We start from the raw sequence: 27985 nt of genomic DNA, 5'->3' as shown, positions 1-27985 counted from the left end.
GATTGTTACAGGAGCCTATTAAATTAGAATGTATTAATCTGCAGTGTGTGGTTGGCTGTTCATCATGGCCCGATTTCATCTGCCTTATAAATGAGGTTTTTAATTTAGTAGCTGGACACTGAAAGAGAGCCTTACGCGTTTAGTAGTAATTATAGCTGGTAATGTGAACAACTAAAACAAAAGAATCTGGTGCACTTTCAATGAAATTATTTTAACTCATTGAATTCGCTGAGAATTCCAGTCTTGACCATCTATTCCAGGAGCACGCAGTAGGTGGCACCTAAAAGCTCTTTGGAGGCGAGCAGACGCCATTTAAGCAGGAGCATCTGCCGCTGCAGCAGCTGGCACAGCTGAGAAGTCCGAGATTGAAGGGGGAAGAAGGAGAGGGAGCTGGAGGACTGTGGGGCGGCTGTGACCACCCCGGGCCCGCCCGGGCTGGGCGGCGCAGGTGCGCGGGGGCGCGGGGCGCACGGGCGGGCGAGCAGCTGACAGCATCGTCACGGCGGCGCGAGGGAGCGCCCCGCCTGCCTGCGGGAGGAGCCCGCATCCTCACAGCCTGCGCTGCCCTGTCCTATGCGAGGCGAGCTCGGAAGAAGCCCAGAGCAGAGTTGTGTTCATCCTCAGGTAACCGATTTCTCTTCCTTTGCTGTGGCTTCGCTGCTTCTTCACTGGGGCACCGACGGCTTTGGCATCCTTGTTTGCCAGCCCCTGAGAAGGGACGCTATCTGGGAGGGCGAGTCAGCAATATAAAGATTGGGGTTGGCGAGGGGGGAAAAAGCTGCATTTCTGTATCCTTGTCAGGGAGGGTGAGCATGTTGGTACACTTTTCTAAAACATGTCCTTAAAAAGAAATCTGCATCGTGCACGTTATTTGGGATTCCTTCCAAAGCAGGAGTTCGTGTTTTAGAAAATTCTACGGTGCAGGTGTTTCTATTAATGTGGAAGTTGATTTAATGGATTTAGGAAAGTCCTGAAAAGATGTGGTCCAAAGTGAGTGAAATGCGAGGCACGTTAGGGGCTGCTGTTTTGTTTCAGCGTGTTTTCCTACTAGACCGGAGCCCTTCGCGGGCTTGGCTGAGACTTGGCTGAGACTTGGCTAAATATTTTAATTCTCCTTTTAAAGAATGTGTTTCGTGACGTTACAAGTGTTTTTCTCCTGTTTCGTTGTTGTAAGAACAGAAGATGGGAAAGGCGCCGCATCCCATCTTTAGTTGTAAGATTGTGGTTCCCATTAAGATGACAATGACTGCTGACAGCTCCCGGGGTCGCCTGCAAAGCATTGCTGGCTTCTCACGTGTGGGAACCTGCCTGAGTCTTCCGTCCTGAAAAATGCTGTTTTCCTCCTTTAAAACTCCTATTCACGTTCTATGGGGGTTTGGGAGACTTTTAAAACTAGAAGCTCTGTGAATCATGTTACATTCATTGAATGGTGAAATACACCGTTGTGGTGGAATTGTTTCTTCCCGCTGTGCAGTGACACAGCTTGCCTTCCTTAGGAATTTATTCTACATATTTGCCCACGTGTGAGAAGCCAGTCTTAGCATAGGGGACCTTTTTTGCTTTGAACTAAAAACTTAAAAAATATATATATTCTTTTTAAGGAAGATTTTCTAGGTAACAGTAAAAGGCTGGAGAATTTTACATTCCAAATCAGTCCAAATGCGCTTCTTTTCCAGTGGCATTTGGATTCGAAGAGGTGGAGTGGGAGGGAGAGAAAAGAGGAGGATAAAATTAGAATAAATTTAACAAATTTCTGGGGGAATACTATTTTTTTGGTTGTTGCCTGAAATTGCAAATTGTCAAGAATTCTATCTCTGGAAATGCAGGAGATCCTATGGGCTGAGGTAAATGAAAATCCATAGTTCATTTTATAGAAACAGAAGACACAAAGCAGGGAAGCATTTTCATCCCATTTAACACATGGCATTTAATTTGGTAATAGGGACCATGGTGCCTGGTGAACACAGGAAGGAAGGGGAGAGAGAGGTGATTGTCTCCACCATCGCACAGTATTGCTGCTCAGTTATCTCTGCAAGATGGCAAATATATGTGCACGGTTATTGCAGAAACCTCCAGAATCTTTTCTTGTTACATCTTTAATAGAGTTGTTCCAAAGAAGAGACTCAGAAAACACCTGAATTGAATTCCAAGTTGTGGAAGTCCCTTTTCAGCTTGTGTCTAGCAAGCTAGCATTCTCAGCAATCAGCAGTGCCATCTCACCATGAGAACAGAGAAGACTTTATTCATTTTATGCTGTGCATCTCCTAGAAACCACACCTGACTTTATTAGAAATGTATTATTTCAGGAGTAAATACTGTCTCTAATCTAATACATGCATATCTTATTGAAAAACTAAAACCTTTGAAAAATAACAGGGTTCTTTTTTTCAGGAGTGTAGCTGTGATAATAAACATATGTTCATTTTTCTAATTTTGTGGCCATAGTTGATATATATTAGTATATTGGAAAATAACATTAATTTAGACAAAATCATTATTTTCCCCCAAGATAAAGGAAGTCAATTTTTGCAGTAGAGAATTTCTTTGTAACAAAGAGGAACATTTGCCTGTCTGGGTGAGGAGGTTGCCTCCTGCCAGCTGTTTTAAGTTAAAATGGGCTCAGTGCTGACCTGTAACATTCAGTTCAGATGACCATGGTGCCCCATTCCCGCTTATATGGTGAATCGAGTCTATCTGTCTGTCTTGTCTGTCTATCATCTGTTTATCATCCAGCTATTAATCATTTATTTATCTACTTGGTATGGATGTTTATAATGGACAGATGTCTTTTTAAAGGCAGAGCTGATTTCTAGGACACTGGTTTTGTTCTGATTTTTCTAGGAAAATAGCTGCTCTTAAAAGGGGAGGTGGTGATTGTCATGTTGTCACAATTGCTAACATTCTTTTACAAGTAAAATTGACACATGCATGCACATTTAAGGATTAACATAAAAATTATTTGATTTCAAATTATGTTTTAGTTTTTATTTTTATTATGTGGCTTGCAAGTCTGGCTTCCTTGACCAGGTAAGTACTTTTTAAAGTACTCGGAACAAATGCCGTCTCATCCTCTCCTCCTTTGCTCTTGTCACTAGCAAATTCAGGAAAGGAAGATTGCTGTAGCTCTCTCCTTAGTGCAGTTTTTTCCCATAAATCAGTACCGTCCAATAGAAATAAAAAGTGTTTGAGCCACATGCATAATTTAACGTGTCTTAGTAGTCATAATAGAAAAGTAAATATAAGCAGGTGAAATTAATTTTAATAATATATTTTCTTTAACCCAGTGTATAAAAAAATGAACATTTAAAGAAGTAGTCAATACAAAATACTAATATTTTACATTTTTTATGTTAAGGGTTACACTTACAGAGCATCTCAATTCAGATTAGCCATGTTTCCAGAGGTCAATAGCCCATGTTGCTAGAGGCTGTTATGTTGACCAGCACAACTATAGAACGTTAACCTTTTGACAAAACAATTTAAAAGCTGAAATATTAAATTAAACTGGTTACACACTATCAAAAATAAATATATAAATGATCTCAAATTGCTATAAGACCTGTGTCCTACCCTGCCCTGCGATTAAGTACTTGTGCAGTCTTGAACCTATTTTTACTACTTTATCAGTAAAACAAGAGGATTGGGTCAAATACTTCCCCTGGTTTTATGAAAAATAACCAGTAGATGTGAATTCAACCTGCAGGCAGCCTAGAGATCTACTGTAGCAGAAAAAAAGGGAGCAGACTTAGTGGTGGGCATTTCCATTTTGCACCAAGTTTGCTTTAGTCCAGTGCCTGAGGTCCCATGCCTCACTGGAGATCATTCAATTTTCATATTTAAATTACTTTACTGGACAAGTGGCAGCAAACCCACTGTAAAATCAAATAGATAACTAGTGAGCTAGTATTTAGATCTTTTAATATTATCCTTCACTAACATGCATATCTTTGTTCTTATCTATTTCAACACCATTAAACAAAGTTTGGTGAAAGGTAATGCTTTATAATTGACTGATCCATGAGTACTGACTTCCTGAAACACAGAAATGAATACCTTAATGAAAAGATGTCAGTTTCTTCACCCAGTCTCTGGATAGCTTTTGTGATCAATGAGTGCTGGGTACCATTTCCATTGCATGGCTTTCTGCCCCGGAAATCATAACAGGACCTTTAAAGAGAGCTTTTTTTGTGTATGAAAGGAGTTTATGCACTGTTTTTCTAAAACTAATTAATGTCTGGAAAGTGATGTTTTTCTGAGGAAATAAGAGAACAGAGGAACACTCCATTAGGCCTCCCTATAGTAATTTGTGTCTTTCTCTGTGTGTCTCTGTCTGTCTCTCTGTGTGTCTCTCTCTCTCCCTCATCCCTCTTCCCCCCCACCCCTTAACTTCCGAAGCTGGGCTCCAGAAGAGTACAGATATTCATCAGCATTTAGACAGAGAAAGCTTTGCAGGGGTAACTTATGTCCTCTTTACATTCAGAGGTGTTTTATTGGAGCACCTCTGTGACTTCTGACTTTGGAGTTTATCTTCAGATGATGCTGAGCAAAGAGGAAAAATGATCAATATCCAGGACTCTGCATCCAGAGCAAAGTCAGGAGTTCTCTCAGGTCTCTATTACTTTAAAAATCCAGCTCAAAGGCATTTTCCTTTTGGTATAAACTTGAACTCATCTCCCCAACACCACCACCCAGCTGCCACCCCCCTCACCCTGCCACTTACATATACACCCATAAGAGCAGTGGGTTATATCATTGAAATAGTCCCCTGAGATTTAAAGAAAAGTGTTTGTGGAATAGTCCCCTACACTTAAAGAAGAATTGTGCTTCTCTTTTGAGGCCCCTTTGGGCTTCATTGGGTTCTTGACCACAGAGTAGTGGGAGGGCATCGCAAAATGTAAAACTGACCTTACTGTTTTTGTGAGGTGTATGTAAGTGTACATCTGTGTAAGGCCTGTGTAAGCTCTATGCAAGGAAAAAAGAGCCTGGAAATGTTGAATGATAGAAATGACTGGGTGACCTAGATTTTGAAAAGAATCTAAATTTTCCAGGATATCATGACAACCACATGTTTATATATTTTTGATTATTCAAAGTAGATTTACAGATGGCACTCTGGGCACCTCTTCTTTGTTCTGCCCTTCTTTTAAATGTTAATTTAAATTCCTCTAAATATACCATCAATTTCAAGATGCAGAAATGAATCAGATTGTTGGAGCAACTATTTAAACATAAAGAATGAAAATGTAGATATAGAGAATGTTTAATGATCTCAGAGTAGGGAAGAATTTTTTAAGGATGATACCAAACTGGGATTCTAAAGAGGAAAAGCTTGTTAAATTTGGCTTCTCAGAAATTTAAAATTTCTGTCCAGGAAAAAGAAACACCATCGAAGGACAAATGGCAGCTGGGAATAAACATTTTCAACTTATTTAAGGTGAGGTCTAATTTCCTTAATAGAGTAGGTCTCAGATTTTGAGCATTCAAATCACCTGATGGGGTGGTTAAACCTGAGATTGCTGGGTTCAACCCAAGAGACTCTGATTCAGTGGGGCGATGGCAGTTGGAGCGTAGTCCCAGGTGAGGGGGACAATGCTGGTCTGCTGAGCACAGCTTGAGAATGGCTGCCTTGAAATAGGACAGATACGATCATTGAAACTAATAGGAAACTGAGCAGAGCACAGGATCATGCAGGTCTCAAAGATACAAATTACTTTTAACATATGAAGAAATGCTCAGTCTCACACAAATTAAATAAATACAATTTAAACAGCCATGAGAAACAGCCTTCTTGTTACATTGGGGAGGATCCAAGAATTGATAATATAGGCCCACTGGGCTATGCCAGGTGCGAGGAACTAGCACTGTCACACACAATTAGGGGCAAATTGGTGGTAATTTTGGAGAGTAACTGGCAATCTCTACCAAATTTAAAATGCACATACACTTTGATCCAGTAGTTCCATTTATAGGAGGTTAGTCTACATGTAGACTCAAAAACGTGATGAGATAATTATATGTTTGTTGAGCAAAGAAAGCAGTCAGTGAGAAACTGGTTGATAAATGATGGACCATCTCAGGAGTTCTATGCAGCTGGTAAAAAGCACAATATGGCTCCGTATGTACTAATATGGATCTGCATGAACACTGGGTACCACACTTACATTTGTGTGTGCGTGCTTCTGTCACTAATGAGCTGTCAGTTGATATCTATCCCTCTTTGCCTAGATACCATTTTGTTAACACCTGATACCACTAAACTCGTAACACATACTAAATGTTTCAGTACAAACCCTCCTTTCCCATTTGATTTGTGCTCTTGACTATTTCTGGTGATTGAAACAGAGATCATGTTGTATAAGATGCCACTGTGAGTTAATGTGAAAAAACAAGCCTGATCAAGTTAATGCATTGGAAATGACATATATATATATGTCATATATATATATATGTCATTATATATATAATGTCACTATATATATATATCATATATATATAATTTCATTTCCAAACATGACATATAGGTTTTTTTTTTACACTGATTATCATTTTATACTATTTTCATTCTTACATGGACATTCTGAGAATTTTCTCTCTGTCCTTTAGGACAATTCCAGGTTCCATTGAAGCTGTTCTGTTTCCATTATGGAAACACAAGCCAGGTTTGGGGCCCAGGGATCTTGGTCTACAACCCTGAGATGACCAGTGTGACCCAAACCTTAATTGCAGGGCTTGTACTAATTAGGAACTGTGAGTCTTTAACTCAGCATTGAAAGGCATGTGAGTCATAAACATTTTTGTATCATCTCATTGCCTTTTCCTAAGACCTGTGAAGACCAGCAAAATCAGAATTCCTACTCTGACTACAGTCTCATGTGGCCTGGCCCTTCACTGGTCAGCCTTATCAGGACACTTTTGCCCCTGGCATTGGGACTATGCTAAAATACTGATTCAAATATCCATGACGTAAGTATAACCCATGTTTTCCTACAAGCGGGTGTTATATTAGCCACCTGGTATCGTTGCTCAGAGTTCAGCTTTTGATGTGGACCTTTTATAAGGCATCTCTAACCTTTTTGATGAATCAGAAAACATCACAGTCATCCATTATTCCCTGCCTAACATCATTGTTACATTTTTTAAAATAAATACGAGATGTTCTGAAAATTGCTTGGCAATATTACATGTTAGTGTAAAAAATCTTCCTCCAACATTTCATAATCCAGAGCTCCTTGTTCAGTTGTTTCTAATTTGGATTGGCCTGAATGTCTTACTGGGTTTGCTAAACCTGAGTTGAATGCAGGTTCTGCCACTTACTAGCTGTGCATCAGTGCACTGTTACTTTAACCACCTAAGTTCTCACTTCCCTTATCTGTGAAATGGGGCTGCTGATACCCAAATCAGAGACGTTTTAAAGATCAAGCTTGTCTGGGACCTCTCAACACTGGCTAGATGGTCAGGACTCCTGGGCTGTGTTGGTGGTTGCTATTACAACCTGGCATGAAGCCCATTGTCTCATAGTTGCACTTTACTTCTGGATGGAATTCTGGCCTTTAGTTTTAGCTTTTCCTAATTTACCTAGTATGTACACTCTCCAATTCATCTAAAAATATTGACTTTTTTCTTTACATCTTTGTCTTTAAGCCAGACCTACAGGACTCCCTATTTTGTATCTGGTTAAATCCATGTTCCCTCCTTCACGAGCACTCTTTTCCTCTGGTCTTTGACTGAGCTCATCTCCCCTCAGGCAGTCCTGACTCTGTAACTGAACTCACAGTTTTGAGTATGCAAGAATATCCCTGCTTGATAGTTTTGTCATTCTGGTCTTGAGCTATTTATCTGTGTAATGACTTCAGGGGTCCTGGCCTTGAAGCCTGCTAAGGACTGGTGGTGCTAGGGGCGGGTGGTTCTACGGCCTGTGTTATGCTGTCTGTCATTGGATTCTAGACACATCAGGAGCTATAGCCTTTTACAGCGAATTTTGCTGACCTGCCTAGTAACCAGAGAACAGACACAAGTATGTATTCACTGATTAATGGTTCCCAATTCCCGACTGTATGCCCTTGCCTTTTCTCATTCCATCAGCTTTGGAACTCCTGGATATTCTACACTCACCAAGGGCATTGCCCTCTGGTTTAGTCTTCTCACTCACCTTATGTTCAAATGTCATCCAAGTGACTTCAGTATTTTCCCTCCACCCCTCTTAAGCTCCACACCCACAGTCACAGGGGATCTCATCAGTGCTGGAGGCTCTCCCACTTCCAGAGAGAATCTTCTCTCTGACCACAGCAATCTGATTCTGCAGCATCCGTGCTCAACTTCTCCTTGAACCTCTCCCAGAACTTACACTTTATCTTGCTAATATATTGTTACCTTCCCATTAACATTTAAGCATGTTCATGTCTCTATATTTAATCAAAACTGGGTACCACTCAGCCACCAATTCACAACAAGTCTCAGGAAATATTTCCAAGCTGCCTGTATCAATGTCTGCATCTCATGATCACTCCTCAACCTATGGCAATCTAGCTTCTGCCCAGGGTGCTTTTGGAGCATCTCTTGCTAGTGTCGCCAGTGACCTTCATTGCTTCTCAACCAGCAGGTGCTTTTGTGTTCTCACTGTACTTTACGTCTTCCTACCAGTTTACATGGTCAAGCCCTCTTCTTTTTTGAAGTCCTCCCTTTCATTGGCTTCCACAAAATGCCCTTCAGTGCAGTTGCTTTTGTTTCTACTATTTGTTCACTCCTTCTTTTAATTCTTTGCAGATCCACTGCCTTTTCAAACAGTACAGTTTGGAGGCTCCTGAGGCTGTCTCTAAGTCCTGTTGTTTTTTTCTCTGTTCCTACAAGCCATGTGATCCATAGACTTGGCATCAATCCCTACCTCAGCACAGATGACTCCCACCTGTGCATTCCAACCCCCAATGCTAGAGTTGCCCTGAATGCATTTCCACTTGCCCACTTGATGTGAGCCCTTGACTGTCCCAAAGACACTTGGTGCTCTGTCTGCTGAAAATCAAGCTCATGATCTTCCCCTCAGACCTGGCCTTTGATCTTATTCCAGCTCTCCAGTGCCACCAGTTGGAATCCTTAGGAGTTTTCCTTGACACTTCATTCTCTCTTACTCCACGTCTTAACTCTTTCCTCCACCAGCCATCACTCATTGCTGTTGATGTCACTTTAACTGTTTTCTGTCTTTCCTGCTAGTTTAAACTGTCTGTTTTGGGCCCTTTTTATTTTATTTTATTCATCCACTTTAAAAAAATTTTATTGGAGTATAGTTGATTTACAATGTTATGTTAGTTTCAGGTGTACAGCAAAGTGAATCAGTTATACAGATACATATATCCACTCTTTTTTTTTTTTAGATTCTCTTCCCATATAGGCCATTACAGAGTACTGAGTAGAGTTCCCTGTACTATACAGCAGGTTCTTATTAATTATCTATTTAATGTATAGTAGTGTGTGTATGTCAATCCCAATGGACCCAATTTATTATAATAGACTTCTTGTCCTCTTTATATGGTAAAGCCAGACCCCTTCAATGGCTGTGGGTTGCCCCCTGAAAGCCCATATGATCTTGGCCATGCCTCCCTTCTACTAGCTTCACCTCATATCACTTTCCTCTTGCTGACAGTGATGTTCATGCCACCCTCCTTAGAGTGTTTGGAGGGCTCTGTCTCCACAGGGCCCTCACATGGTCTTTGTCCAGCTTTTTTAATACACTCCTGTAGCAGAGGGCCGTGGACGAGACCTCTCCAGTGGCAGAACTGCCCTGCCATTGATATAGTGGTATGGTCCACACTAGTCCTCTGTCATTGTAGCCTGGAAGCCATGTCTGAGGTCCCGTCCAGCCCACCACCAAAGCAGGGGTAACTACCGCAGGTGCATGCCAGGTAGAGATGAAGCCCAAGGTCTCTGCTCACGTTGCTCTCGCCTGAGGCACATTGCTTGGCCTGACCTTCCCAGTTTGTTCATTAGAAGTAAAGCGCAGATTCATTCACACACTGAACGTATTCTTATTGTGCACTTTTTATGGGCCAGGCAGTGTTCAAGCACTGGGGAGACAGCAGTGAATGAAACAGATAAAACCCCTCATGGAGCATATAATGTAGTGGAAATAAACACAGTTTTAAAAAGGCAAATTGCAAAGTGTGTCAGAAAGGGATATGTGCTATGGAAAAAAATAAAGCAGGAAGAGGCTAAAGACTACCAGGGTTGAGGCTAGAACTATAAATTCAGATGAGGTGGTCAGGGAAATTCTCACTGAGAAAGTGACATGTGAACATAGGTGTGTGGGAGGTAATGGGGGAAGAGTGCTCCAGGTAGAGGGAACAGCCAGTGCAAAGGCCCTGAGGCAGGAGCATGGCAGGCATGTCCAAGTAGCAACAAGGAGACAGATGTGGCTGGAATGAAGTGAGCTGGGGAGGCAAAATAGTAGGAAGTGAGAATACGGGTGGGGGCAGAACCTTCACCTGTTACTCTCAGGGAGACAGGGCAGCCAGTGGGTTTTAATCACAGGAACGATGTGATCTGGTGTCTGGGTGGGGAGCTGATTGGAGTGGCTCAAGGCCTGAAGCAATGACCACTTAGGAGGCTGCGGCAGTGATCCAAGTAAGAGGTGACGGTTGCTTCGAGAGTGTGAGGGCAGTGGGGATGATGATTTGTGGCTAAGTCTGGGCATGTTTTGAAGATACTGCTGACACACTTTGCTGATGGGATGGACATGACATACAAGAGAACAAGAGGGGTTCAGGAGGGCTCCAAGGGTTTTGGCCTGGACAGCTGGAGAAAGAATGTGCGTACTGATTGAGATAAAGAAAATTGTAAGCAGTTTAGGGTGATATAGGGGTTTCAGTTCTGCACATATTATATTTGGGATGTCCCCAAGGCAACAAAGTAGAGATGTTTGGGAGGGAGAGAGACATATGACTCTGCAGTTTAAGAGAGAAGCCTGCCCATGGGTATGCAGTTGGACATTGTTGGCATGTGGATGACAGCTAAAGACGTGAAACCCGATGACACCGATGAGAGGGTGATCATAGTGGGGAGTGGGGGGAGGTAGCAAGGATGGAGGTGTGAGGTAGTCTTACTGGCTTGTTAAATAGGAGTGATGACACTGACCCACCTCCCCTGCCACCACCCTCGCCCCGGGTGGACCTCCTTACTGTCTCCTGCCCCTCAGAGTCCTCAAGGAATCCTTGGCACAGCGTGAGTCAGACCTATCAATTCTCTGCTCAAAGTCCTCCATGGCCTCCTGTCCTTCTCACAGTAAAAGCTGCCTCTACACCACCCCCCATCCCCTGCCCATTACCTTGCTGGTCTCATCTACCTTCCTCCCTCCCTCCATTCTAGAATCCTCCCTGTTCCTAGAACATGTCATGCTAGCATCTGTGTTTACACCTGCTGTTCTTTCCCCTCCCAGGTATTCAGAATTCATACCATCACTGATCTCAAATCTTTGCTCTAATAGCAGCTTGCCAGGGAGCCCTTCTCTGGCTTCTGGCCACCTCTGATGGCCACTGTACCTCCTCAAAATGTAACTGAAAGATACTGCGTTGATGTATTTTGATCAAATGCACTCACACCCATGGAAACCCTTCATTTGAAAGACTTCTAAGATGATAAAATAATGATTTTCAAGTTTTTAATTGTGCAGATAAGAGAGCTTTTAAGGGAAACACTTGCATTGCTTTCGGTAAAATCATGTATAAAAATGCCTCCACCATTACATCTCTTTTCAAAATGCTCTCTCCATAGGACAGTTGTTTTTCCAAAGCAGGTACTGATCCCTCCCTCATGTTTTGAAATGTCATCTTTCTATTACAGGGATGGAGAAGGGTACTTATTTTTGGAAAATACCTGCTGTGTGGCATACTACTAACAGCCACCTGCCACCCAGAAAATGGTTATGAATGTAGAACAATTGCTTTTTGTGTAATAGAAAAACATGACTTGCCTTTTAGTTCTGCAACACTTATTGCGGCAAGATGACTAGTGAACCATCATGTAGTAGAAAATATTCTCATGGTGGTTCCTCATCTTCTTATAAAGTATTGTAAGGAATCTACTACATCGTAAAGGTCTTATTTCTATATATTAAAAAATAAAATATCCAAATGCATGATATCCAGAAGCTCCTGCCTGCTTTTGGCTTCAGCTTCTTTGCTGCAAGAACTGACTGATGAACAATGCAATAAATTCATTTACCTCTGGTTCTGTCTATATAATGTCACCACATATCCTTGTGTAATTTTTTATTTCACTTGACATTGCCAACCTATGAGTGGTTACTCTTACGTAGATTTTTCAAAACTTGATTTTGTTACTTTAAAGAGTTCATTGATCTTTTCTGGTACAATTTTCCTTGGTCAGTTCACAAAAATGTATTTCAACAGCAGATAATCAACATGCGCTAAAGTGTTTCTGATGTGTCCGGCTTGGGTTGGATAAAATAATGTGCTGGCAGGTGAAGTCCATGGGGTCCCTGCCTTAATGGCACTGATATTGGAGGGAGAGGGAGAGAGAAAACACAAATAAATACCAAGAGAGAAAAATCAAATAAATAGATACCGAGAGAAGAATAAGTATTTTATTATTGAAAGAGAATCATTCCAACAAATAATAGATGTGCTGAAGTGTGTTTGAAATATTTCTGCTTTGCTCTGTTTAGTAAATATCTCCCCTGTGGAAACTTCTAATATTGGTTCTTTACACCTTCAGCATTGTTTTCTAATTATCTTCATACAGGACTCTGAGAAAGGCATGCATTTTAGTTTGTCATCATGCATTTTGGTGTATTATTTTATATATTTTACTATGGCAGAAAAATAACTTTTTCCAATGACGTGTGGCATTTTGCCTTTCAATATTAATAATAAGATTCTAAGCATTTAAAAAAATCAAGTTTAGGGCTTCCCTGGTGGCGCAGTGGTTGAGAGTCCGCCTGCCGATGTAGGGGACATGGGTTCGTGCCCCGGTCCGGGAAGATCCCACATGCCGCGGAGCGGCTGGGCCCGTGAGCCATGGCCACTGGGCCTGCGCCGGAGCCTGTGCTCCGCAACGGGAGAGGCCCCAGCAGTGAGAGGCCCGCATACGGCAAAAAAAAAAAAAAAAAAATCAAGTTTAGTTAAATTTTGTAACATACCGGATTAAGTATAATGTGTTAAACTTTGCTAAAAAAGGGTAGAGATTTGTTCTACAGTGGTGCAACCCAATAGATAAACAATGTGAGCCACATATGTAATTGTGTATTTTCTAGTAATCACATCTAAAATAATACACAACTGAAGTTAATTTAAATCATATGTTTTATTTTACCCAATATATATGAAATATCATTTCATATAATTGCTTTGAGCAATTTCTTCTCCTTGCTGGTGGAGTTTGCATCCTCCAGTTGTCTTCATCTTTTGGTGTTTATTTCCCCCCATGGTTATCATGCTGCATTGGGCATTCAGGATCAAACTCGGTAACTGATCCTTTGACTAGGACAATACTCTTTTTAATCCACATAGTTTACCTTTTGACTCTCTTACCCACATAGAAAAGAAATAAGCAGAAAATGGCCCAAACATAGGCTCTTGGCAGTCTGAAAAATGTCACTAAGTGCATTTTATTGGGCTGTTTGGGCTTCTTGGCCGTCATATTTTCCCCAAGTGGAATAGTTTTAGACAAACATCAGTGAGCTGTATTTCTGTGCCTAAGCTGTGGGCTTATTTGCCTCTCAGTAATGAAACTCTTAAAGAAAAATTTATTCTACCCCCTTCCATTCCAAGAAATGTTACAAGTTCTCTATTTCATTGTTGCAGATATTAGGAGTCTTGTGATGAGTGCCTAAGGATTCCCCCCATGTATGGGATGGGGGCTCCATTATCTGGGTACAGATGTGTCACCTGCTTTAGCATCTCTGCTAATATTGCTAGGGTGGGTGTCTCCATAACACTATGAAACAAGATTCCTGAAAAAAGGATTCTGCTTCTCTGGAGAAGGATGAGCCATGGATATTTAACTCTTCTTTATGATCAGGCAGGCATTTCTCACTAATAAATCTCTCATTTTTTATGTTCAGCTAAGGTAGTGAAATGGATCCTTAATTAAATTTAAGATTCTAAAAATATGTCAAAGTACACTCTCTTACCTAGAGAATGTAAGTTCTGTTAAAAATTGCTAATTTCTTTTTGTTATACTTATTTATGCTGTAGTATCAGCAATAGTCCTTATTTTTACTTAAATGACCCATTTGCCTTTTGTTAGTAGTAGTTTTAAATATAGGCTCTCAAGTACCAACTTTAAATATGGAATTTGCTTAAAGGTAATAAAGTTTAAATGTTATAATGAAGACAAATCTACCTGAGGAGAAAGCATTGTGGAAAACCAAGGTAAAAACTGAGCAGTTATAGCCTGTATAAACTTCAGGAAATGAAGGTACCCTTGATCTCAGACTGTTAATGGGACTTTTTGGCAGGATAGTATACTAAATTGTCCGGCTTTTCCAAAGGCTGACAGCTGAATTCTTGTAATCTATGATTTTTCTGTGGTTTCAACTGTTGTTTTTTTTTTTTTTTCCTGCATTTGTCATTGATTTTTTTTAATTGAAGTATATAGCTGATTTACAATGTTGTGCCAATCTCTGCTGTACAGCAAAGTGACTCAGTTATACACATATTTTTTTTTTTTTACTATTCTTTTCCATTATGATTTATCCCAGGAGATTGGATATAAGACCCTGTGCTATACAGTAGCACCTCGTTGTTTCAATTATTTGTTTTTTGAAGCAGGCTTAATTCAGGGTATAATGCAGATAAAGATGGTGGTTTTACCTGAGCTGCTGCTGCTTCTTTGTTCTTCTTTTTTTATTTTTAATCTCATGCACGTGAATTTAATGTGTCTTCCAAAGGATACTTGAATAGGCAACTTTTGTGACTCAGGAAATCAAGGTCCATTTTCCCTACAATCCTAGGTGGGCCTAGGATAAGCCTCTGCTAATTCTGCACCCAATTACAATGTGGAGGAGGTTTCCCCACACATCCAACGATTCTTCAGACACCAGCTGGATGTCCTTCCATTTGCCTGAATTCTGACACTATCACCCAGATATAGCATCAGCCTCCAAAGGTTGAGGGCTCACCTACAAGACTGTTCCCTGCTTCAGATGCCACTTGCCAAGTCCAGGTTGTTACCAACTAGCTGTAAATCAGAGGTTCCTGCTAGCCCCTCCTTAGGTTTGATTAATCTCCTAAAGTGGCTCACAGAACTCAGGAAAACATTTTACTGACTAGATTACTGGTTTATGATAAAAGGATACAACTCAGGAACAGCCAGATGAAAGAGGTGTATAGGGACGGTATGGGGAAAGGGCACAGAGCTTCCATGCCCTCTCTAGGTGCACCATTCTCCCCATGGCTCCATGTGTTCACCAACCTGGAAGATCCCCTAATCCTGTCCTTTTGAGATTTTGTGGAGGCTTCATTACACAGGTATGATTGATTAAATCATTGGCCATTGACTACTGATTCAACCTCCAGGCTCTCTCCTCCCCTTCTCCTCCCAGGAGGTGGGAGGTGGGGCTGAAAGTTGGTTAGTTATCCTGGCAACCAAACCCTAGTCTTTAAGTACTTTCCCAAAGTCACCTTATTAACCTCAACCCAGGTGATGGAAAGGGGCTTGTTATGAATAACAAAACACTCATATTACACCTTTATGGTTCTGAAGTGTTTTTAGGAGCTAAGGACAAGAGGCCAAATATTTTAACAAAAGATGCTCCTGCTGCTCTTACCACTCATGAAATTCGAAGAGTTTTGGGAGCTGTGAGCCAGGAACCATAGACAAAGACCAAATATATATATGAGAAATGCATTTTGGTCGTCTGAATGACCAAATATATTCTTCTTATAAATCAAAATATTGCATCTCTAACCTGATTTTCAGTATTTAAAATGTCTCATTTTGAATCTTTATTATAAGACACACATTTTTATATTTTATGATATTTTGGGATGGATAGTTTACTGCCTTTCCTTGATACTTTCCTTCATTTGTCTGTTTATGTATATGCTTTTTAGAAGTGTAAGGGACTGTAGAGACAGTTTAGTCCAGACAAGTTCAAGAAAAGGAAAGTAGCAGGGTATATGTAAAGTCATTCCAGACAACCTTCCTATACAGGGACTAGGCTGTTGGTGAACAGATCTGCGCATCAAGAGAACGCACTCTAACTGCCTTTCCCAGCCAATAAGATTCTTCTTTAAATCAGTGGGCTACAAGAGACCAACAGACATATGGTGAAGCCAACCATATGAAAGAGAAGGAACACAATGAAGAAATGGAACTAGAGGTATCTCAGATAAGAATAGCAGCAACAAATCTCAATTAGCATTCTTATTGAAATTCTGCATCGTATCACCTTTCCTGAGATAACAAAGTGCTTCTCTAAAAAAGAAAAATATCAGAGTACAAGAAAGTTTATTGACAACATAAGGAAAAGATTTTGAGAAATCAAGAACAGATATACTTGGTCCATCCTGTAATACAAGTTTCAGAAAGAGGAAAAAGATATAGGGCTTGGGATGATGTAATTTTAAAAAGAAAAAGAAAAATTTCCCAAGCTGCAGAAAGGGTTATGTTTTTAACCATCTACTTCACCCCCCCGCCCCCACAAAAAACCCACCATAGTTAAAAAGCAGTTCTAGATATATCCTAGTGAAATGTCATGACTCCCAGAATAAAGAGAATATCCTAACCCTGCCAGAGAAGGGAAAAATACAACTTTGCTACAAAGGAAAGAATATCGTACTGGCTTTGGATTTCATGTCAGTAACCATGGATGATAAAATTAAATAATTTTTAAAATCTGAAGAAAAAGAATTTGACCTTAGTTTGACTGCAGAATTCTATCAATCAAGTGAGGGCATGAGCTCAGAAATTTTAACATCATCTAAAAGAAGTTATCAGTAATGTTTATACCAAAGCGTAAAATGAGTCCAAGGAAGGTGATAAATTGAAATACAAAAGTTGTATTACTTAAGCAAAAAACAAACACAAAAGCTAGAAAAAGTAAGACTCCAGTGTTGCTGACACAGAAAATTATGCAATCAGCAAAGTTTAATGAAAATAACCTTTCCCTCTCAGTGGGTCCAGTCCTGTCTACTTCTGCAATGGAAAAATCTTTACAAAGTCCTTTTAATGCTGTTTATTGATAGGGTTTAGAAACAACCTGTAGAAGAACCACAGAAGACAATTTAAATTTTGAAACTAATTGCAAATATTATATCTGGAAAACACAAATACTGGTATGTACTTTAAAAACAGAGTATACCTAACAAAATTAGGCAATGGAGGAAGGTAATAGTGCTAATTTCATAGAGAGAGATGTTCCAAAGTCAGTAAGTCAAGACATTAAGATCTATTATTCAAGCAATGAGTGCATTATTTAAAATTTAAGCGTGAACACCAGGAAACAACTGAGTTTCCATTCTTTTTAACAGTGGATATCTCTGGAAAGAGAGACTAGGGCTGCCGAAGGAAGGGGTCTGGGTGTGGATAAAAGAGTATTTTACAATTTTGTTTATTCTTTTTTTTAACCAAGTACATGCATTATGTCATTATTTTTAAATTTATTTGTTTTTAAAGTTTTTAAGCTGAACAGCAGGTTTGGTCTGGGAAGGTTTAATTGGGACTTCCTCTGCCATCACCTACCCTTCCTTCTCTCCCTGAAGACCAACCTTCTGTGTGTGCATCCTGAATCCCAGGGGCTCCTGTTTTTCTCCACATTTGCTCCATCAGATATCCATCAGCAGACCCAGACAGATACTCTTTCCCACCCATCTAACCCTTACCTTAACCTTTGCCAATTGTCCCTTCTCCTTTCCTTAATCTCCAAATTTCCTTAAAGAGAAATCTACACTTCTTGTCTTTGTAGCTGTCTCATCTCGTCACTCTCATACCCAATGCAGAATGACTTGTACTCCCCAACACCACATAACTGAAACTTTGCCAATCTTCCTTTACTTCTGTGCGGCTGAGCCACACTGACTCCATTTTGTCAGCTCCATCTTAGTTCTGCAATCCTACCCCTTCTCTTCTCTGCATGACTGAGCTTTTGCCTAACTCACAAAGAATACATCCAAGCCAGATAAATTTCCTATCAACTTCTACCCTTGCCTTCATCTGATATGAAAACTAGAAGAGTGCCTTTGCTGGCACAGATGTTCATGAGACCCCCGCTGGGGAGGAAAAATTCCCGGTTCCTGACAGGTACAGACGTGCTTCTCACTTGGTAGTCAGATTCTATATTTCACTTTGGCCCCTTTAAATTCCCCTGTACCCCTCTCAGCAGGGTGGAGTGCAGCTGTGAATGCTTCTGGATTGCTGTCTGCCTGATCCAACCTGTATGTAAGTTCACTTCAATAAACTTCATATATTGAGTTGCCTGCTTCATTTTTCAGTCTCGAAGTTCCTTCTCAGTTTGGGGAATGTTATTCAATATCCCTATCTTTGAACAACTTCCTAGTCTCCAAAATCAAAGCCTTACTTTCTAGGTCTATCATACTTGAACTCTAACAATAGTATTCCTTTAACTGGGGTCTGAGAATGAATCCTATTAGATTTCCCAGTTTTTAAAAAAAAATTGTGATTTTATTTCCATGATAATTTTAAAAGAATAAAATCATTCAGAATAATCTGTATAACCACCTTATAACAGTGTAGTGTTAACATTTGTAACCACCACCCGTGTGAAAATATGCACATTTCTAGCACCCAGCAGGCTGCCTAGCACATCTCAACTGTCAGATTCAACCAGGTTGTTGCATGTATTATTCTTTGTATTGTTCTTTGTGTTGCTTTTTCTTATGGCATGAATAAGTTAATTCAGTGTATTTCTTTTTATAGTATGAATATTCCATTCTTTGCTTATCATTTCTACTGTGAAGATGTGTGTTGTTTCCATCATCTGGCTATTAGGAATAAAGCCGAGCCTGTTAACGTTTAGCACATTATTTCTCCCATCGAATCAGTTTCAGAATCAGTAGACAATGTTATCACATACAGTGGAATGCTGCCCTATACAATGTCTTTTTTAAAACTACAGCTTTATTGAGATATAATTCACCCAATTAAAGTAGACGCTTTAGTAGTTTTTGGTATATTCACAGGGTCATGCAGTCATTACCACAGTCAGTTTTAGAATGTTTCATCACTCAAAAGGAAACTCTGTCCAGTCACTTCCCATTTCTCCCCAATGCCCATGTCACCCCAACCCTAGGCGATCACAAATATCCTTTCTCTGTCTATAAATCTGCAATTCTGCATGTCTCATATGAATGGAATCATACAATATGTGTGGTCTTTTGTTACTGGCTTCTTTCATTTAGCATCATATTTTCAAGGCTCAACCATGCTGTAGTGTGTATCAGTACTTCATATCTATTTATTCTTGAATAATATTTCATTGTATGGATCTACCACATTTTACTTATCCCTTCATTAGTTGGTGAACATTTGGGTTTTTTCCACTTTTTGTCTATTATGAATAATGTTGCTATGAATATTCACATACAATTTTTTGTGTGGCTATGTTTTCATTTCCCATGGGTATAGAATTATGAAAAACACTGGGCCTTATGGTAATTCTGTTTAACCTTTTGAGGAAGTGATAGAATGTTTTCCAAAGCAGCTATACCACTTTACATTGAAACCAGCAATGCACAGGGGTTCCAATTTCTCTACAACATTGCTAACATTTGTTATTTTCTGTTTTTGTTTTTTTTAATTTGTGATTTTGTTAAAGTCTTCCAAGTGGCAGTGAAGTGGTATTTCATTGTGGTTTGATTTGCATTTCCCTAATAATTAGTAACAGTAATGTTGAGTATCTTTTCAAGTGCTTATTGTCCATTGGTATAGCTTCTTTAGAGAAATGTCTATTCAAGTGCTTTGTTCATTTTTAGTTTTTGGGTTTTCCTTGCTGTTATTGAATGACAGGAGTTTATTATATGTTCTGGAATTAATCACTTGTAAGATATATGATTTGTAGAAATTTTCTCCCTTTCTCTGGGTTGCCTATTACTTTCTTGAAATCAAATTTACCTATTTTTAATCTTGTTCATGCTTTTGATATCACATCTAAGAAACCATTGCCAAATCAAAGATCACAAATTTATGCCTATATTTTCTTTTAAGAGTTTTATAGTTTTTGGTCTTACATTTAGGTCTTTGATCCATTTTGAGTTAATTTTTGTATATGGTATAAGGGAGGGATCCAATTTCATTCCTTTGTATGTGAATATCAGTTGTCCAGCATCATTTGTTGAAAAGACTATTCTTTCTCTATTGAATTTTCTGACATCCTTCTCAAAAATAAGTTGACTGTAAAAGTCAGAGTTTATTTCTCACCTCTGAAGATTTTCATTCATATATTTGTCTATCCTGTGCCAATCTCACACTGTCTTGATTATTGTAGCTTTGTAGTGAGTTTGAAATCATGAAGTATGTGTTCTCCAACTTTGTTCTTTTTTTCTTTCAGTCAACATTGGTTTGACTATTCTGGGTCTCTTGAATTTTCCTGTGAATATTGGGATCAGCTTGTTAATTTATGTAAAGTAGTCAGTTGGGATTTTCTTAGGGATTGCACTGAATGTGTAGGTGATTCAGGGACTATTGCTATCTTAACAAAATTAAGTCCTCTGATACATAAACATGGATGTCTTTCCACTAATGTAGGTCTTCAATTTCTTTCAACAATATTTTGTAACTTTCAGAGTATACATTTTGTACTTCTTTGTTAAGGTTATTCCTAAGTATCTTATTCTTTTTCATGACATTGTAAATGGAATTAGTTTCTTAATTTTAGATTGTTCATTTCAAGTGTGTAGAAATACAATTAATTTTTAAATGGGTATTATATTCTGAAAACTTGTTGAACTATTTTATTAGTTCTAATAGTTTTTAGTGGAGTCCCTAGGATATTCTATCTACAAAGTCATGCCACCTGCAATATAGTTTTGTTTCATTCTTTTCCAATCTGGATGGTTTTATTTCATTTGCTTGCCTAATTCTCCTGGTTAAAACCTCCAGCAAAATGTTGAATAGAAGCTGTAAGAGTGGAAACTCTTTTTCCTGATCCTAGAGAGAAAGCATTCAATCTTTTACCATTAAGTATTGTGTTAGTTTGGTATTTTTCATTATATGCCCATTATCTGGTTGAGGAAGTTCCCTTTCATTGCTGGCTTAAGTGTTTTTGTTTTAACATAATGGAGTGCTGAATTTTGTCAAATTTTTGTATCTACTGAGGTATCATGGTTTTTGTCCTTTATTGATATGGTGTGTTACGTTATATACATGTTTTATATATATATATATGTGTGTATATATATATATATATGTATAGATATGAAACCAACTTTGCATTGCTGGCATAAATTCTACTTGGTTATGATGTATAATCTTTCTGTATATTGATGGATTCAATTTGTTAGTATTTTGTTGATTTTTATATCTATATTCATAAGAGAAACGGGTCTGTAGTTTTCTCATGACATCTTTGTCTGGTATTGGTATCAGGGTAATATTGGATTCAGAAAGATTAAGCAGTGTTTCCTCCTATTAAGTTTTTGGGAAGACTGTGAAGAATTGGTATTAATTCTTCTTTAAATGTTTGTTGGAGTTCACCAGTGAAGCCATCTGGACCTGGGCATTTTCTTTTTAGATAGTTTTTTGATTACTATTCAATTAAAGTTCTATTCATATTTTTGATTTCTTCTTGTGTCTACTTGAGTAGTTTCCATCTGTTTCATCTGAGGAATCTAACTTGTTGGCTTACAGTTGGTCATGCCCTTGTAATCTTCATTTCTGCAAGATCAGTAATGTTTCCTCTTTCATTCCTGATTTTAATAATTTGAGTCTTTTCACTGTTTTGTTTCTTCAGTCTAGTGCAAAAATTAATTTTGTTGATATTTTCAAAAAAACAGATTTTGGTTCTATTAATTTTTTCTGTTGGTTTTCTATTCTTTATTACTTTCCACTGTTATCTAATCTTTCATTTTTCTTCCTTTGGGTTCAGTTTGTTCTTTTTTTAAAAAAAATTGTAACCATTTAAAACATCAAAGTATAGTTAATTTACAATGTTATGTTAGTTTCAGGTGTCCAGCAAAGAGAATCAGTTATACATACATACATATATATGTATATACATATAGATGCTTCTTCGGTTTTTTGCAAGGTTAGGGATACCAAGTGCACACAGAACAGCTGAGTATTTAATTGAGCAGATTTGCAGTCAGATGTACATGGTGAACTCAGAAAAAAATCAGGAGATGAGATGCCACAGTCCTGGGCTTTGATCTGATCTGTCTGCCAGTAGACATTAGCTGCACATACCCATTTCCTTCCATGGCTAATTATATTTAATTTTTACTGGTCTCTGAGAATGACTTTGAGCAATGCCTTTTATTACTGTCCCTTGGTTACTCTAAGATTAGAAAAGTGAAAGTCAGCACAATGTTGCCTGGAGAAAATGGGTTCCATGCTTCGCATTACCGTATTACGTGTCTACTTTGTTTTAAAAATGTTGGCTGTTTTCTTGACTGTCTACTTTTTTGCATGTCATATGTCCTTTCTTACCAAAGAAGGAACGGGATGAAAGATGTTTGATAATCTGTATGTCAGGAAACGGGTGATGTTTGTGATGAAGGGAAACCCCATTCTACTCCATTTTAATGACCATTAATAGTGGTTTATATCACTGTCTTAGTAACACTTGACTTCTTATAATTCTTAAAAATAGAGCACCCATAATCATTTTAAATTTGATTAATAAAAGGACCCTCCAAGCTTCTTAGTTAACTGTCAACTTCTACTGCTAAATGAGAGTCCACACCATGGCCTGAGTAGTGCCCAGGCCCCTGTGACCAGCTCTCTGTCCAGCAACCTGTGGGACAGCAGCCTGTGGGACAGAGATACTGCAGTTTGCATCCCTGCCTCACCTCTCGCTGGCTGTGTGAAGTCGGGGACATTACATTCCCCTATTCCTTCTGTGTTTCCTCATTTCACAACAGGGATAATGACACCAGTTCTGCAGGCTGGTGAGGATTTCATGAGTTAACATAAACACTGAGTAAAAATTGCATTCTCCTCGCCTTTAACCCCCTCCTTGTACTTTTAAAAAATTACATATTATGACCAGTGTATTGGGTGTTCACAGTACTTCAGGTTAAATAGTAAAGATCTGCTGTGATTGTGATTGTGATTGTGTGTGTGTGTGTGTGTGTGTGTGTGTGTGTGTGTGTGTGGGGCTTGGTTAATTTCCATCTCCCCATTACCTTTCCTGGATTCTGTTTCCCTTGGGCTGACTTGGCATCTTTTCCCTGAGCACAGGGTGATGTGAGAGCAAAGCTGCTCAGAACCATGGTCCAATAAGGAGGAATAGACTGGCTCCAGTTAGCCACTCAGTAGATCAATAGCCCTGTTGAAAACTGGGGATTAGCTATAATTATTGGATTTAGAATTACAGAATTATAAAATGAAATTTGAATTGTTCTTGTGTTGGGAAAGTGAAAGCAAACTGTACCATTTCGATTTTGTTTTAAGCTATCAAGAGAGGGTAAAGCAACCTTTTCCTAGATTTTTCTTTTACTAATTCTCTCAAACAACATCTGGTTCCTTTGCTAGGTGCTTCCTAGTTGATCGTTGGAGCCCTCAAGCAACATGCCAGAGCAGAGCAACGATTACCGGGTGGCCGTGTTCGGCGCAGGTGGTGTTGGCAAGAGCTCTCTGGTCTTGCGGTTTGTGAAAGGTACATTCCGAGAGAGCTACATCCCCACTGTGGAAGACACCTACCGGCAGGTCATCAGCTGTGACAAGAGCATCTGCACCCTGCAGATCACGGACACCACAGGCAGCCACCAGTTCCCTGCCATGCAGCGGCTGTCCATCTCCAAAGGGCATGCCTTCATTCTGGTCTACTCTATCACCAGCCGGCAGTCCTTAGAGGAGCTCAAACCCATCTATGAACAAATCTGTGAGATCAAAGGGGATGTGGAGAGCATCCCCATCATGCTTGTGGGGAACAAGTGTGACGAGAGCCCGAACCGCGAGGTGGAGAGCAGTGAGGCCGAGGTGCTGGCCCGCAAGTGGAAGTGCGCCTTCATGGAGACCTCGGCTAAGCTCAACCACAATGTGAAGGAGCTCTTCCAGGAGCTGCTCAACCTGGAGAAGCGCAGGACCGTGAGCCTCCAGATCGATGGGAAAAAGAGCAAGCAGCAGAAGAGGAAAGAAAAGCTCAAGGGCAAGTGCGTGATCATGTGAACTCCCTCCCGTGGGAGCAGCAATTGTGTGTCTCCCTCTCCTCCCCTCCCCCTCCACGTGAAACCCACAGTCGTCAGGGTAGCATGTCAGATGCCCACGTGTTAAATATTGCATTTTGACCGAGATGTGCGCTGTTGTCCTCAGAGGGCAATTTACACTACCACCAATAAGCACCCCCTCTCCAGAATCAGGGAATCTGACAAATGCTTAAAATGAAAACTAACATGTTCAGCATCGCAGGGAACCGGATGGGGTGCCAGACATTTCTGGAGGCATCGTTCACCATCAGGAGGCATGAGGGCTTGTGCCCTCGGAAGCAGCGTGTGCCGATAGGGGGAAATACTATCTGCATACATGTGAGAGCATGTTAACCCAGAACTGCAAGCACCACCCCCAGACCAGGCATCCCCTCTGCTCAGAAGCCAGTGACAACCCTTGGGGAGGGGAGGGGTGGGAAGAGGTGAGAAGACCAGGCCAAAGTTGTTCGGTTCCATGGTTCTTTTACTGAATTAAAAATAACACAGCCTCTCTACCTGCCAGAGGATGTTCACTGTCAGTTCCCAGCTGACCTGTGAGCCTTGCCACTCTGAGGGGAGGTCCTCACCTCACTAAGTCTAGTTATTAGCAAGTATCGTTTTAGCCTTTTAGGGTATTTCTTTTCACATACAATGATGAATTCACTAAGAGTGTGCCGCTCTGTCAGAAATTCTTCAATTTCCATTTAAAATGTTTGCGTAAGGATATTGTGGACAATACTAAAACATTGCAATAACGCTCCTGTGTGTTATATTGTGAGAGTTTTAGAAATGTGAAGTTTCCTTCCTTTGACCCATGAGGGGTATAACTCTTCCAGCCCTCAGATTTTAAATAAAAGCAATTAAAGTAGCTATTTTTTAGACATTTTTGTCCTCCAACATGATTTTCTTCTTTTCAATAACTCGATCTGTATCCAACTGGGTAACAGCCAACAAAGGCCATCCGAAGACCAAAAGCCACATCCATTTTCTAACAGACACGGACATGTCTGTGCCATACTTTGCATCTTAATGAAATACGTTGAAACAAAGGTTGTTCACTGTGGTTTTGATGATTATCTATCACGAGTATATTCCTGGGAAATGTATTCAAGTAATAGATTATCGTGCATGTTCCATTAGAAATGTCTTCTAAGAGCTGTTCAATGCAGGGTTCACTCTGGAAATGATTATCTTTTCCTCCTAATGATCTCGTGTGCATCCTCAATCCTTCAAACCAAATTACAGCCACTGCTGGTTCCTGCATGCTAGGTGGAAATGGGTCCAGCAGGCTCTGTCACAGGCCGGGCATAGCCCACTCAGCTTATTCTTCTGCCGTCCTCAAGGCTGCTTTGGCTCTGCTTCCTGAAAATTCCCACTGACAGAGCCTGTAAATTCTCCTGTTTGTTCCAGTCTGCATCCCACTCGGGCCTCCTCTGGAATTTTCCCTTTCAGCACACTTTCCTGTTGCCTGCCTGGCAGGCAGAGAGAGTGATGCCCTCAGGATCATGTAAGGGGAGCTTCTCGGCTTCTGGGCAGCAGCGCCCAGCTGGGGCAGGATGGTCAAGTTCGGACGTTTGCACATACCCTTCTCTCCTGCACTTGCTGTGTCTTTCCTGTGCCTCCTGCTACAGCAACTATTGGGCAGTTCTGTGCTCTCAACAGATCCTAAATTAACCTTTTTCTGGTTAAATTTTCTTGCCTTCATCTCATCCCCTCTCCTCTGCTAATAACTCGTCCTTGTGATGTATTTAGTGTGTGGGAGGTACTTTGAGAACGATTGGCTCCATGGTCAGCCCAACTCTCTGGCCTCCTAGAACAGAACTTGGACAGGGAGGGTAGAGAAGTGGCCTGGGTGCCACCAAATCCCTCTCCAAGTCCCAATGGACACACCTTCTGATGGGCTCCTTCTGTTCCAAGTGGCTGTTCCACAGCCTTCACAGTGAGATCTCATTGGTGTGTTTTCTAGAACATTTGCTTTTCAACTTGTCCCTACCTTTTTTTTTTCTATTTCTATTCTCAGAGAGATGTCATCCATTTGTAGTCTGGATATGGGTTAAGTGGAAGAAGAAACAGGACTTCATGGCCAAAATGAACTTTAGAGATCTTGGGTGGGTTAAACTAATGGTAAAATGTGATGTCTGCCACAGGCTGTAATGTCCGTAAGGCTCCCAGTGTGTGGGCTCCCTGTCACTGTCCCATTCTTCCTAATCCAAGTTAGAAATTCATTTAGCCCTCTCAAGGCAGTGTCTACATTTTTAAGTGTTTACAGCTTGATCAATATGAGAAGCTTGTAATTATTGAAAATCTGATCTCATTCAGGACACATTTTCTTCCTTTGTATTTTGCCTGTGAGTTTACTGGAAGGCCATTGATGCTTCAATCATGGGTCTTTATTCTGAGATCATTTTTTATGAACTGCACTGAGGATATAGATGATTATCTCAAAATAATATTTTCGGAGCTCCCCAATGGACATTCAGGGCTCGAGGAGTTAGTCCCACTGAACCAGATGTTTTTAGCATTTATGTGGGCCAGTCCCCGAATAAGTAGTTGTGGTTCTTGAGGACACGTCCTGCATTGCAGACGGACACAGAAGATTTTGACCTTGCCACAGTAAGTTACAAAACTCAAAATATTGCTTTGAAGATGGCACTCCGGGAATAAGCTTGGGGCTCCATGGGTCCCATTCTGTCCCTGCCAATCCCTCTTCCATCTGGTGACAAGCCATGGGCGTGCCCTGGGCATGCATGCAATACAGCAAGACCAACACAAGAGCAATATTGAATTGTTCATTAGATCTAAAATTACATATATATAAAATATATATAATTTATCTTCCTGCATTTTGAAGTATAAAGTAGTACATTGTACATATCTGTAAGCTAGTATATTTGTTTCACCATTTGTAATATTTAAGAAATGCTCTCTTTATAGAACAGAAGTATTAAATATCCCCCAAAAATGCTCTGTGATACTTAATTTTTTTTTCAAAATTTGTAATGTGTTACTCCTACATAAGCTCTCTGGAAATGTCCATAACTAATGGGACACATGTAAACCCTCAAAGATCCATCCTGGAATTCAGTGCCCCACAGTGTGTGGACAGAACATTTACAGAGCATGACTTTTATACATGTGGGATAGCAATGTGTATATTTATATTTAAGGTGTATTTACTGTTACAATTCCATTATCTATTTTATTTACAGTTGTAAAAATCATTCTTGCATACAAGTTTCTAGTTGCCAGTGATATTCTGAAAATAAGAATATTAAAATAAAGCTTCGGTTCTGACACACGGCTGGAAGGTGGTGGTATTTCTTAGTCTTCAGGGCATAGTGGGTCTGTGGTGGTCTCGCCCTAGTTCTTCTGCAGCTGCTTTCTTGCACCTGTTGACCACATAGGAGATTGTCAGGCCCTGCAGGTCTGGGGTCAGCAACCGCAGCTGCCCTGCGGTGTTCGAAGGAAATTTCCTCACTGTTTGTCACTGGGCTGACATGATGCTACGGGCAGAGTGAGGTGAGAGGGAAGGAGTAGGGTCAGGGCCCCTCCTTGGCTTAGAATAGGAGTAGTGAAGTGGAGAAGAACTCCTCTTTAATCCTGTTTCCCCCAAATCTCCTGGCCTCCTCAGGAAAGCCAGGCTGTTAAGTGGAGTTGATGTACAAAGTCCCAGC

General features: G+C 40.2%; 1 protein-coding gene across 1 annotated transcript; it reads left to right on the top strand.

The window, feature by feature from the left end:
• Nucleotides 1-363: 363 nt before the first annotated feature.
• DIRAS2 (DIRAS family GTPase 2) lies at nt 364-27612 on the top strand. Its single transcript, XM_030832531.2, has 2 exons — nt 364-624; nt 23659-27612. The coding sequence occupies exon 2, from the start codon at nt 23695-23697 to the stop codon at nt 24292-24294; it is 600 nt and encodes a 199-aa protein (XP_030688391.1). The 5' UTR covers nt 364-624; nt 23659-23694; the 3' UTR covers nt 24295-27612.
• Nucleotides 27613-27985: the final 373 nt, after the last annotated feature.

This window comes from Globicephala melas, chromosome 6 (assembly GCF_963455315.2).
Source record: "Globicephala melas chromosome 6, mGloMel1.2, whole genome shotgun sequence".
Classification (NCBI taxonomy): domain Eukaryota; kingdom Metazoa; phylum Chordata; class Mammalia; order Artiodactyla; family Delphinidae; genus Globicephala; species Globicephala melas.
The sequence above is the reverse complement of the archived record's forward strand: the minus strand, read 5'-3'. Positions and strand labels throughout refer to the sequence as shown.

What these genes read in the sequence shown, in the direction of transcription:
- DIRAS2 (XM_030832531.2), top strand. Translation starts at nt 23,695, where the DNA reads ATGCCAGAGCAGAGCAACGATTACCGGGTGGCCGTGTTCGGCGCAGGT.